Source organism: Epithele typhae, assembly GCF_022376455.1.
Source record: "Epithele typhae strain CBS 203.58 chromosome Unknown BXZ73scaffold_6, whole genome shotgun sequence".
NCBI lineage: Eukaryota > Fungi > Basidiomycota > Agaricomycetes > Polyporales > Epitheliaceae > Epithele > Epithele typhae.
Window position 1 is genome coordinate 672,756 of NW_025954197.1, and position 11,892 is coordinate 684,647.

The window sequence follows — 11,892 nt, forward strand, 5'->3', positions numbered from 1 at the left end:
TGGCGCACCTCAGCGCATTCTCGTCACGTGCGAGACGCGTCTGAATCGTGACAACCTTGTGACATCCGAGCGAAGTGCATCACGATATCGTCCGAAGTACAGCGTTCGACTCTCGAACACGGCGGTTTTTTGAAGATCTCACACGGAAAGAACTGAAAATATAACTTCTATTGTCCACAACTTCGTCTCATATTTACGATGACATCAATAAGGCCACAGCTGCATGCTCGTACTAGTTGAAAGATTGCTGAAAGAAAGGGAAGGCGGCCTGATTCCACTCGAATTCCCTGTCAAATTGTTGGGGTAGCGGGGATACGAAAGCCGAAGCAGCAGTTGAGGTGGCGGAGGCAGCGGCCGAGCGGAATGGGTCAAGGGGCACAGAGGCAGAGGCGCTCAATGGATGGCTTCGAGAAGCTGGATCGACCGCCTGGAAGAAGAGAGAAGGATCGATCGCCTGACCATAGCGAGGGTTCTCGATTTCGGAAGCAAGGTGGAGCTGGTGATGATTGAGATGGATGTTGGAGTAGCCAGGAAAGCTGGGCGACATGTCCCAGGGCGAAATCACGTTTGGCGCGGCGTGAGGAGGCCGCCACATTGGGACGGTGGTACAGTCGAGTAGATCCACTGACGGGTTTGAAAAAGCCACCGCCGGAAGGCTTCCGCTTATTGCCGAAGAAGAAGGGTAAAGTTCTTCTGCGTATGTTCTCAGTGCACCCTGAATGGGAGTCGTCGTTAGACTGATACACGGCACGGGAAGTGTTCTCGACGTACATTCTGTGACAAAAGTGTGGTGGCGGGTGCGTCATCACAGCCGAGGGCCCACATATCATCGATATACGACGTTTCATCGACCGGGGTGTTGAGAAAACCGCTGGCAAGAGAAGTCGACGAAGACCTTGAGCCACTCGGGGCTTTACCTCGGCGTGAAGGCCTCCGGTCGTGCTTGCGGGGGCGTCGAGGTCTGTAGGCGTAGTCGGGGTACTTCCTCTCGTGTTCCTCCTTCGCGGCTCTGGCTCGGCTCTGCCAGGGCGCCTTGTCTGCGTCGGATAACGCATTCCATTGCTCCCCGAGTATCTGAGAGAGAACGCTCGCCCGGATCGGGGGTTCTTGTGCAACCTTGCGGCGATTCACTTCTTTATTCGACGCGTGTTGCCGAAAGAGCATAAATGGGTTGGGAGGCCTGGGAGGCCGATTGGGGTCGCGTGGCGGATTCCGATTGCGTGGAAATGCGGTGCGCGTCATGGCCAAGGAGGATGAAAATGCGTGAGGGTGGAGGGCGAGGCGACGGGAAGGGCGTACGCGCATATATGTATGCTCCACAAGTAACAAGTGGCATTTCCGTGGTGCAGTGGCCTGTCTCGCGATTGGCACGAGAGAGAGTGGTCGATACAGAAGCTGACGGCCGAAGGCCACAGCCAAAACGGCGTTTTGGTAGAAGAGTTGTGGTCAGTGTGTCGTAGCCATAGTGGAATGCCACACGGCGACCGAAGGTATAGCGAGGATGGCTTACTCATGTGGCCAGTAGACATGGCCACGCCGTTCAATCTGCAAGAAGCTGGGAGTGGATTGCACTTGAATCGTATGGGTAACCCAGGAGCCACGTGGGCTATGATAGATCTGAAGTGGAGTAGCGTTATGGATCAAAGTCCAGAGCACTTTGTAGTCAATTCGTAGTACTCACTGAACCCCCAACTCGATTCTCGATGTTTGGCAGGCATTCGATGAAGTGTAGATCAAATCTCGCCACTTTTGAGCTCTTTATACGCCGCATCTACGACGTCATTCGATAGATTCTAGGGCTATTCTCACGAAACAAGAAACGTCAGGAATTCGGAAGTCGGAGTCAAGAGCTTAGAGCAAGTCGAGGCAAATTCAGGCGCCTAGATGTGGGTGCTTATGTCATCCCCTCTCGGCCCCGCGCGCTTGTCCGACTTAGAATCGACGGGGGACCCGTGGGCCGTGGCTGCTGCGGCCTGCTCGTCCCTCCCAACTCTCGACACGACCACGATGTCCGAGAAGGTCTCCTTCACCGTCCGACGTCCAACACCCACCTCTCGTGGCGAATCCGACGCGGAAGGCCCCACTTTTAAAGTCCCTGCCCTGCCTCGTCATCTATCTGGCTCCAGCACTCCCAACATTCCGCCCGGACGCAAATCGCCTTCTGTGCGCACCTACAGCGAACGTGACTCCTCCGACGAGGATTCAGGGCACGAGGACGAGCTCGTCACTGCGTTTGACAAGTTCGGTGCCCAGCGGTGTGTCTCTTCCCGTCTCGTTCCCCGCACAGGTCCTCAACTCACAGCAGCCCGCTTCCGCGGCTTCTCCTCCCTCATCTCCCTTGGACGTAGTCTCCACGAGAAACCGAAGCCCCAGGGTCCTCTCGTCATCCCTGCGCTCAAGAACCGTGACTGGCGCGAGCTCGCACGGAAGCGCAAGCAGCTGTACGTGCCCCCCAGCGCGGCAGCCACCACTGGCGCGGATGGCTCCGTGGGTGGGCTCGGCACCCGCGACACGATCAACTCAGGCCTCCAGGCGTCCGGCCTGCAGTTCCGCAAGCGGCAGAAGGTGGAGGAGGATGCGGACGAGCCCATGCCCGACCCGAGCGAGGTGTCGACCTCGGCCGACGACATGCCGAAGGTCGAGGAGACGGACGACCAGAGGGCACTCCGCGCCATCCTCGCCAGCGCGGTCGACGGCGGGGATGCGGGTATCGACGGACCGCACATTGACATCATCCCCGCGCCGTCCGAAGACGACGCGTACAAACAGGACGTCCAGGAGCTCCCCGACTCCGCGACGCTCGACGACTACGAGCGTGTCCCAGTGTCCCAGTTCGGCGCCGCCCTCCTCCGCGGGATGGGCTGGAAGGAAGGCCAGGCGGCGAGTCGAAAGAACAAAGGCATCGTCGAGCCGTGGCTCCCGGCCTCTCGCCCGGCGCTGCTTGGTATTGGTGCGAAGGAGAGGGAGGTGTTCGATGACGGGAGCAAGGGCAAGAAGGGCGCCAAGGTGAGGCCGGAGAAGCGGTACGTCCCGGTCATCAAGAAGGAGAGGTCGGAGGAGGGAGGGAGTTCCTCGAGGCAAAGATCACCCTCGTCAAAACCTGGGTCGGGGAAGCCGTCTAGATCGCCTTCGCCGAGCCACCGACGAGACAGCAGACGGGACGACCGCGACCGGGACGACTGCGACCGGGGCAATCGACGGGACGATCGAGACCAGGACCGGCGGCGAGACGAAGGAGACCGTGACCGCGACCGCTATAGGGACGGCGATCGCAACTACCGTCATGAGAAGAGTGGCCGCGGGGATCGCGAACGGGACAAGCACAGGAGCTCCGAGGACACGCGAAGAGCCCATCCGGATCGCCGACGAGAACATGATAACGACAAGCCTCGTAGCTCCCGCTCAAACGATCGCTACCGCTGATGGACATTGGGTGCGCGTTGCTTGCCGTGTTGTAATTGCGCTGCATATAAAGAGATATGGACGCGTGGCTACATGGTATAATTGTTTCCGGATTTGTTGGTAGTGTACACCATGGGAGAATACAGATAATGGGCAACATTTGTCTACTCCCTTCGGTAGCTATCTTTGAAGTCAGAGCTCTGACGAAACAACGATACATAAGAAACGGCATCATGGGTTCGGAGGATTGTGCCCACCTTCGTGTACATTCCCCCGCGATCATTCGTTCTGCTGGTAGCAACTGGCTGGCTCTTCGCACCTTCGCTGTCCTTTGAACTACCCTGAACAAATGACGCTTTCAATTCTGCGACAACCGATATGTAGATGCGTGTGGTACTCACATGGATGGCGGACATTACCGAGCCCACTGCGCCTCTGTTCCCTGAAAGTTCGCGACCTTGCGATTGGCCACCGCTCCCGCCGCACGTCGCGTCTCTACTCTGATCTTGGGTGTCAGCCGTGGTCGAGGTTGTGTACTGAGTGTGTTGTTGGTTGGCGTTGCGCACACTAGTCGCGGCACCATGCCCGGGCATGCTCATACTCTCGTTCGTCTGCGGGGCTTGCTGTGCGTGACGGTGCTGCCCTGCAAGAGGAGGGAATTAGAGGGGAACCGCACAAGATCACGGGAAACGCACAGGTGGGCATCTCCGCAGGATCGGAAGAGTTATGGCTCCGGTTTTGCTGGCGGAACTGCAACATCCACCAGCCACCGAAACCGGCAGCGACGGTGGCCATTGCGACGACCATGGTCTAGCAAGGCCAAAATTTGTGAGTAACGTCACAATGAGTAAAATGCGGAGCAGACGTACTCGAGGGCTGCCGCCCTGACGCCCCATGTTCGGGTTGCCCGAACGGAGGTTCGAAGAGCGTCCGTTGTTCATGATGGTAGGTTAAGATGAGAGTTATGTGGGGGTGGTGGTTGTCAAGAGAGCAACAACGGCATCCCTATCTTATACCACCGGTTCTGTCCAAAGCCCCGAAGTGCGCCGTACGTTGGCTCGGTGAGCAATCGAAAGTGAGGTCACTGGAGGCCGGCATATTGATGTCCATGAATATTGGGCATGGATCGCCCCAACACGCTGGGCGGAGGCAGAAGCTGACGTCGTGCAGTGTGGATGTGCGTCATGCGGTTTCCTGAGCGCCGCCCCGCGGTACTTGGGATTTTCGGGCACTAAACGATGACCAGTTAGGTTGTACGTGGCTCATGTAGCGGCGGGTATCATACCGTTATACTCAATGGTTGAGCTCAAGTTGCGAGCCAGATGGGTAGTGGTCCTGATTCCTAACAGACAGCGTAATCTGTATGACTTCATTTTGTCAGAGTCTCTAGTGGCCAGCGACAGATCTGCCTTAAGGAGGAAGCTGGTGTCATCGGCTACAGGAACGTCGAGGTTGTTCGGAGGTCGAAGTCATAAGTGCCCTCAAGTCACTGGTCGATGACGGATGCTGCCATATTAGATTAGATTGTGATCAGGATTTACACCCATTAATAAAGGGCTGATGGAACTAGAATGAAAGGCTAATGATTGGTCAATTCCTATTAGTCCGAGGTATTCTCACACGGCGGCAAAGGCAACCTGCACGGCGCGCATCGTGGCCTCACTCAGCCTCCGCCGCTCCTCGACCCTTCTATGCCTTCCTCGTTTCTCCAACCTCAGCACTACGTCTAAACATTGGCTAGTTGCTTGCCTCACTTAATCACTAACAGCACACCGCTTTCGTCGAACAATGCCGCACGCACAGAAAGCGTCCATCGACGAAGAGATGCACGAACTCAACGCCGAGGCCGACTTCCTCGAGGAGAAGACGACGGTGACACGCTCGGCCAACGGCGAGGACGCCAAGATCCACCACCACGGCTCGGACCCGGACGCACAAGCAATGGTCATCGACTCCCTTCGGGCGCAGGTGCAGGACCTCTTCACCCAAGTCTCGCAGCTCAACGGCAAGCTCGTGCGCTCCTACGACCGCGTCTCCGACCTGGAGGATGAGCTGCACGTTACGTCCTCCAACCTCCGCCAGGCGACAATCAAGGTCTCCCAGCTCGAGCTCGAGCGCACCCAGCATCTCTCTGCACTCAGCACCGGGCTCCTTGTCGAGAAGTCGCATGTCACTACCGAACTCAACCGCCTCATGGAGAAGGCGACGGAGGAGGCTGCGCGACGTGGCCAGGCCGAGACTGCGCGGGCGACGATCGAACAGGAACTCGACGACCTCTCCGCCGGGCTCTTCGACCAGGCGAATCGGATGGTCGCGCAGGCGCGCATCGCGGAGGCACGCAGCGCTCGCAAGCTGGAAGAGACGGAGGCGGCGCTACATAGTGCGGAGGAGGTTGTGGGGGCGCTACAGTCGCAGATGCAGATGCTTGAGTCAGAGAAGGAGGTCGTAGACCGCCGGATGGAGGGGATGCGCATACGGATGGGCAAAGGCAAGTGGGTCGACCGGTCCCCGGACAGGACGCGTTCGAAGGGGCAAAGGCTCTTGTCGACGCACCTCCCCTACCACGAGTTCCTTGTCTTTGTCTCCCACCTACGCACACTCCGCACCGCGTCATCACAACCTCCATCGATGTCGACCCTTCTGCCACTGCCCTTCATTGCACGACTGGTCACGGAAGACTCGTAAGTGGGATGCATTCTTTCAGCTGCTGGGGTGCTAACCGTCTTACAGCGATCCTACAGTGCGACTCGACCTCGCACCGTCGCTGAATTGGTTGTCGAGGCGGTCCGTCATTGCCGCGATACACTCAGCTCAACTCACGGTGGAACCGATGCAATTCACTACCTTGCTGGAGGAGCTGGCTCCGCCGAATATACCCTCACACTCCCACCATACCCACATTGTATGCGCCCTTTGCGGGGTGCCGATCTACTCTTCCGGAGACTCTCCTGCGGGCACGCCGACGACCCCCAATCCCTCCAAGACTGTCTCACACAGCGCATCATGGTCCACGACGCTCTTCAAGAACGTCCGTGCCGGAGATCTCTCTTCCTTGACTGGCCCCAGTCGACAACTGTCCCTCCAGGCTGGCGCTCCCTGTACAGAACCGCCGGTACAGGTGTACATCTTCCGCATTGAGGCCGCATCGTCCAGTCTTCCGGTCTCCCTCCCTCTTTCCGCCCAGTCCCCAGCCAACCCCGGAACGCGACAGTCCATCTATCCCCTCTGCAGCTCCGGCTGGTGCTTGACGCGTTTACGCGCAACGTGCTCGCTATGGGCCTTCGTTCGCACTAGCGTCGTGGAGAAGATCTGGGAGGAGGCGCCACTGGTCATGTTTAACGGCGCTACTAAGCCTGGTGTCAACGGCCAGGTCAACGGGGCCGCGAATGGCGTCGTTGCGGATGAGCACCCCACCCCAGCTTTGCAGACGCCTCCAAAGCGGACCAAGATCGGTTTAGGGAACCTTTGGGGGTCAATGCAACGTAGTCTCAGCGGTGTTCGCGAGGTGGGCTCCAAAACTCCCGAACCCGTGCCTGTACCACCCAAGGCCGACGGAAGGCCAACGCTGCCGCCTCGCGACCCGTCAAGGAAGTCGCTGCCCCCGCCCCCGCCTACACATCCGACGGTCACGCATCAGCCGAAGCCACGACGGGTGCCGCCCCCGTTCAAAGAAGGTTCTCCTGGAGTCGAGGGTTCGCCTGCCGCCTCACCTGCGCCTCCGTCAACCACTTCGTCTCCCGCGCCTGTGGTGAGCGCGGCCGCAGCGCCACCGCCTCTGCCCAAAAGGAACAGGGAACGCGTTGCTACTCTTGTCAACCCTGAACTGGAGCAGAAGTCCGAGGCGAATGGCGCGTCTCACGAAGAGGTCAAGCCAGTAGTAGAACCTGCTCCTCCTACGTCCGAGGGTCCCGAGGCCACCAAGGGGGCTCCAGCAGAAAAATCCGCGCCTGAAGTTGATGCACCGCCAACCCCTGCTGCCCCCGCTCCTGTTGATGCTACTGAGCTCACTCCCACCCTAGTAGCGACCACTGGGACGCCGAAGCCAGATACTTTGACCGCTCCATCAATCTCGAGGGCCACTTCCGCCGACTCCTTCGCTTCGGCCACCGAAGGTCTCTCGTCGCCGGCGTCCTCCGCTGGGCCTGACCTTGCTTCAGACGATGTTCCCGCACTGCAGGAATTGACGCCGACTTCGAAGACCCCAACGCTTCCAGACATGTTTGTTCCTGCTCCTGCTGCCCCTGCCCCTGTCCCTGATGCGACCTCCGCCGCCGCCGCTGCCACCGTCCCCAAGGACGACAAGCCGCCCTCGCGGACCTCCTCCCCTGCGCCACCGCCCCTGCCTCGACGCGCCGCGGCCCGCGGACGGCCAACCTCCATGCTCGCTCAGCAGGCCGACGGCGAGAAGCGCAGCAGCCTCGATGCCGCACCCGCGTCCCGCGGCTCTACGGACGTCCCCGCCGCCGAAGTGCCAGCTCCTGTTGAGCAACCCGCGCCCGCGCCGCCCACCTCGGCGCCGGAACCCGAGAAGGGGGCGGAGAAGAAGGAAGAGGCTGTCGAGAACGCCGCGCCCGTCGCTGAAGCCACGCAGGTCGTCGCCCCGGCGGCAGGGGTCGAGGCCATTGCGGCGTTCGCTGCGGTCGAGGAGAAGGCTGTCGAGCCTGAGCATGTCGTTGAGAAGGCGGTTCCTGCTGAGGCTGAACCTTCCTCTGAGGTCGCTCCTGTCCCGGAAGCCCTTCCTGTCGTCGTCGCAGAAGACCTTCAAGAATCCGAGGCGCCAGCGGAGACCGAAAAGCCTCACATCAACGGCGAGGTCGCCCCATCCGAGACCGAGCACACCGAAAAGTCGGAGGTCTCGCAGACGGACGCGGAGGACGCCCTGTCGCCCGAGCCGGAGGACAACGGGCAGTTCGTCGGCGACGCGACGTGGGAGGAGCGCACGTACAAGGAGCTCATGCGCCTGCGCGAGGAGATGTTCTGGGCGCGCATGGGTGCGGTCGTGGCGTAGTGCTTGTGCTTGTGCTGCCACGTTTGTGGGGTGTGGTGGTATGCAGGGGCTCGGGTGATGGCGATGTGTATGTAGTGTTCTGCATGTAGCTGGCACACAATATCTATGATCTATATTCTATGGCACGCTAGATGTTGTAGTACCGGGGATCCGCGGCGATCATGTCTCCGTGTTTCACAATTGATTACACTAGGACCCACAAGCTTGGCTTGTCGGCGCGATCGCCTGCGCGGGTTCCCATTTAAAGGTTACAGCATGCATGGTGACATGCTCGGAGATAGGCGTCTCCTCAGAGCGCTGCCAAGGGCAAGCACAACCCCATTCGAAGGCGCGCACACGAGAGGAGTTGGGCCAACCAGGACTAATACCATTGAATGCGGGCGACGTGCGCCGGGGGCCGTACGAGTAGCTAAACGATGATGCGGACTAGCAACGAAGGTGATGATGCGGCAGATTGCGCAAGAGGGGTGAATGGGCGAACGAAAATGACGAATGCGTGCGACTACAGGGACCGATAGCGAATGGAAGCTGGACAGCGAGCGGGGCCGGGTCTATAAGTAAGTAGTATGGGATGTATGTATATTATGTAGGGGCAATATAAGGCGGGCGCCGATGTACAGTGGGTACGAAGCGTGGCGAGGGATGACGAGACGAGACGAGACGAGAGGCAAGGAGGGGAAAGGAGGGGTCCCACAAGAGACCGAATGGGAGCATGCTACAGTGGGAGAGGGGTCTATACAGTGTGAGAGGGCCGATTAAATACGATAGTTAAATCGCACGGCAAGAGGAGAGGAGGTCGAAGCCGGGAAAGAGCGAAAGTCTAGATGCGCCAGCGATACGGTAAAGACAGCGGAAGGAGAAGCCAGCCTCACAGGCAATGCCTGATGAGAATGCTACAGATGGGGTGAGGGGATGAGAGCGGGAGGTCGGGGTCGGGCGGCGAACCACGCGTGTACGAAGGGTCGAGAACCAGTTGCGGCTTCCGAAGATTCCGGGGACACAGTCGCCGCGCATTCGCGTTCTCCGTTCACGCGCTCGGCTGTCGCGACCTGAACGAAAATAAAGAGACCGTCAGCTACCGCGCCAAACGCGTAAAGGCTCCCACCGTGCACTGCGGTCGCGGACGCGCAAGCTTGGGCAGGAAGTGAAACACGCACCGTACCGTCCACTGCCGAAGCCGAGCGCCGCGCAGTGCGAGCCTATTTGCGACGCGGAAGGAGCGCGACGGACAGATCGCGGCGGATCTGTGGCCCATCGGTGCCGAAGTAGCGCTGAGTCTCGAAGGACCAGACGAGGTTACCAATCATCCAGTCGCCAAGGCCCTCGACGTACGTCTGGACCTGCGCGTCAATATCGGGGCCCCACTCGGGCAGCGACGCGCGGAGGTGCTCGTAGCGGTCGATGCAGCCGAGGCAGAGGTCGCCGACGTAGTCGATGGCTTCCTGCAGTCCGAGGTTCTCCTGGTGCTGCACAACGACGACCATGTTGTGCGTGTCGCCTGGCCGCCGGTGTGTGTGAGTATGTGGGATCGTGTGCGCGAGGAATGGAAGCGACGCACCGTTCGCCTGTTCGACATTGAACGAGAAAATGTCCTATAAGCAGCGAGAAGGGGCACATCAGCACGCGCACGAGGAGACGGTGTTGCCGACGACGCTTTAGGGCTAGTCTGGGCGTGAGGGATCCGAGTACGTACGTTTGACCACTGCGAGCAAATAGACAATGTGAACACACGTGCTCCGAGGGTACCCACGCCCATTGAAAGAAGGCACTCACAGTGACCAGATCATTGGCGGCTTCTTCGAGGCCCTGTATCGCCGGGTGGTCCATCACCCAGTCGGGAAGGTTGAGCTGCGCGAGGCGGAGACGAGCGTGAGACCCGCGGCCTTCGGACGCATTATAGTCAGAGAAAGCACTCACGTTGTTCGCGTACTCGATCAACGCCCAGCAGGGTTTGCACCCGCTCGTGTCCCGGCGCATGGCAATGTAGGACTCGAGGTCGGGGATGTTGCCCGTCTCGCGGTCCTTTGCCTGCTGCGCGACGGCGCGGAAGAAGAGCTCAAACGTCTCGATGAACCGCCGTTGCGCCCCGCGGGAGCCGGTTGCCGTCATGCGCTGCCAGAAACTGTGACGAGCGAAGACAGGCACCGGTTAGCGTGCCAATTTTCTCAATACGGCCCCCATCGCAGACGCGTCGGGGCTTGACGACGCTCACCTTTGCGTCAGCCTGCCCACCGCAGACGAAGGGCGGAAGCCGCGCGGGTCGCGGAGCGCGCCAATGACCTCGCTCGCGGTGCTGACGGTGCGCCGGTCGTCCATCTCGTCGCAAATGTTGTCGAGGTGAAAGAGGTAGTTGATGTAGTCGCAGCATACGCGGAGCTCGGTGTACTGTGCGCGGGGGTAGCACATCGCGGTGAGCAGACCACCCTTGAGGCCGTGGAAGGCGGCGCGGCGCCTTTTGCTGAGACGGCAGCCGTGGAGCAGCCACTGCTTCGAGTTGCTCGAAGCGCGTTTACAGTGCGGGTTGACGCGTAGACGGAAAGGGCATGCCGAGATGAGGTCGGGGAAGAAGATCTGCGCGGGCTTGGAGTCGGAAGAGGAAACAGAGGAGGTGGAGGAGTGGGTAGCGACGACGGTCATGGTTTCCAGACTGAAAAGAGCGAGAGGAAACGAAAGTGTGAATCGGAGTGATGCTGGGTGGTGGGTGGCAGTAGTTGGCCGAGCGAAAGCCAAAGGGTGGGGGTAGTCCCGGTCCATGGCGCATGCCTGGCACCTTTAAAGAAAACAGTCTGTGAAAAGGGTCGCGCGCGTACTTGGCGCAGGATCACATTGCGGAGACCTGTGGAAATTCTTTGGAATCTGGAGCGGACCTTTTCGAGAGAGCTGCGCCACGGCTGGGTCCGGGCCGCGGCCTCGAATCCCTAGCGAGATTACGGCAATGACGAGACCCAGTCCGTACTGTCGGCTATAGATCGCGTAGGACGTTTCAGATCGAGCCCGTTCACAGAACGACCGGTTGCAGCGAAGCCGGCGCGGGAGGTTGCGCGACGTGGAGGGCGAGCAGTCGACGTTGGCTACTGTTGCGGCGGCAGCGAGAGAGGTGCGGGTGCGGCGCATAAGGGAGTGCACTACGAGAAACCGCGGACGTACACCGCCCGCCGCGAGAGTGCACCCCTGCGCGATGTGCTCGCATGGTTCGTCTGCGCACCCTAAAAGCGTCAACACAATAAGCGATCCGGCGCGATGGTAGAACAAAGGCGCAGTTGCGTTCCGAAACTGGCGGTCCGTGGTGTCCCGCGAAGATTGAGGGAGATGTTACCTCAGCTGTAGGACGGGGATCAGTATCAGTACAGATCGAAGCTATCAACATGCAGCGGCGGGTATGACTCACACGCCGGCCCAGTCGATGGGAGCATCTTGACGCTGCCAATCTGGACGAGAGGCTTGCCGCGTTGGTGACGGCCGAGAATCGTGGTTTCCAGTCC

At 59.8% G+C, this 11,892-nt stretch overlaps 4 protein-coding genes across 4 annotated transcripts; 2 read left to right on the forward strand and 2 right to left on the reverse strand.

Annotated features, from left to right (window-relative positions):
• Positions 1–2,007: 2,007 nt before the first annotated feature.
• On the forward strand, positions 2,008–3,423 carry BXZ73DRAFT_41653 (DExH-box splicing factor binding site-domain-containing protein; the record flags this gene model as incomplete). Its single annotated transcript, XM_048018812.1, has 2 exons — positions 2,008–2,255; positions 2,349–3,423. The coding sequence occupies 2 exons, from the start codon at positions 2,008–2,010 to the stop codon at positions 3,421–3,423; spliced, it is 1,323 nt and encodes a 440-aa protein (XP_047881246.1).
• Positions 3,424–3,566: 143 nt separating this feature from the next.
• Positions 3,567–4,343, reverse strand: BXZ73DRAFT_74946 (uncharacterized protein; the record flags this gene model as incomplete). Its single annotated transcript, XM_048022125.1, has 5 exons — positions 3,567–3,602; positions 3,660–3,743; positions 3,804–4,045; positions 4,098–4,212; positions 4,272–4,343. 5 exons carry the CDS (start codon positions 4,341–4,343, stop codon positions 3,567–3,569), a joined length of 549 nt encoding a protein of 182 aa, XP_047881247.1.
• An 847-nt stretch (positions 4,344–5,190) lies between these two features.
• On the forward strand, positions 5,191–8,410 carry BXZ73DRAFT_41547 (uncharacterized protein; the record flags this gene model as incomplete). Its single annotated transcript, XM_048018790.1, has 2 exons — positions 5,191–6,083; positions 6,133–8,410. 2 exons carry the CDS (start codon positions 5,191–5,193, stop codon positions 8,408–8,410), a joined length of 3,171 nt encoding a protein of 1,056 aa, XP_047881248.1.
• A 1,199-nt stretch (positions 8,411–9,609) lies between these two features.
• Positions 9,610–11,047, reverse strand: BXZ73DRAFT_41747 (terpenoid synthase; the record flags this gene model as incomplete). Its single annotated transcript, XM_048018830.1, has 6 exons — positions 9,610–9,908; positions 9,969–10,002; positions 10,104–10,112; positions 10,184–10,258; positions 10,328–10,532; positions 10,623–11,047. 6 exons carry the CDS (start codon positions 11,045–11,047, stop codon positions 9,610–9,612), a joined length of 1,047 nt encoding a protein of 348 aa, XP_047881249.1.
• Between the last annotated feature and the right edge of the window lie 845 nt (positions 11,048–11,892).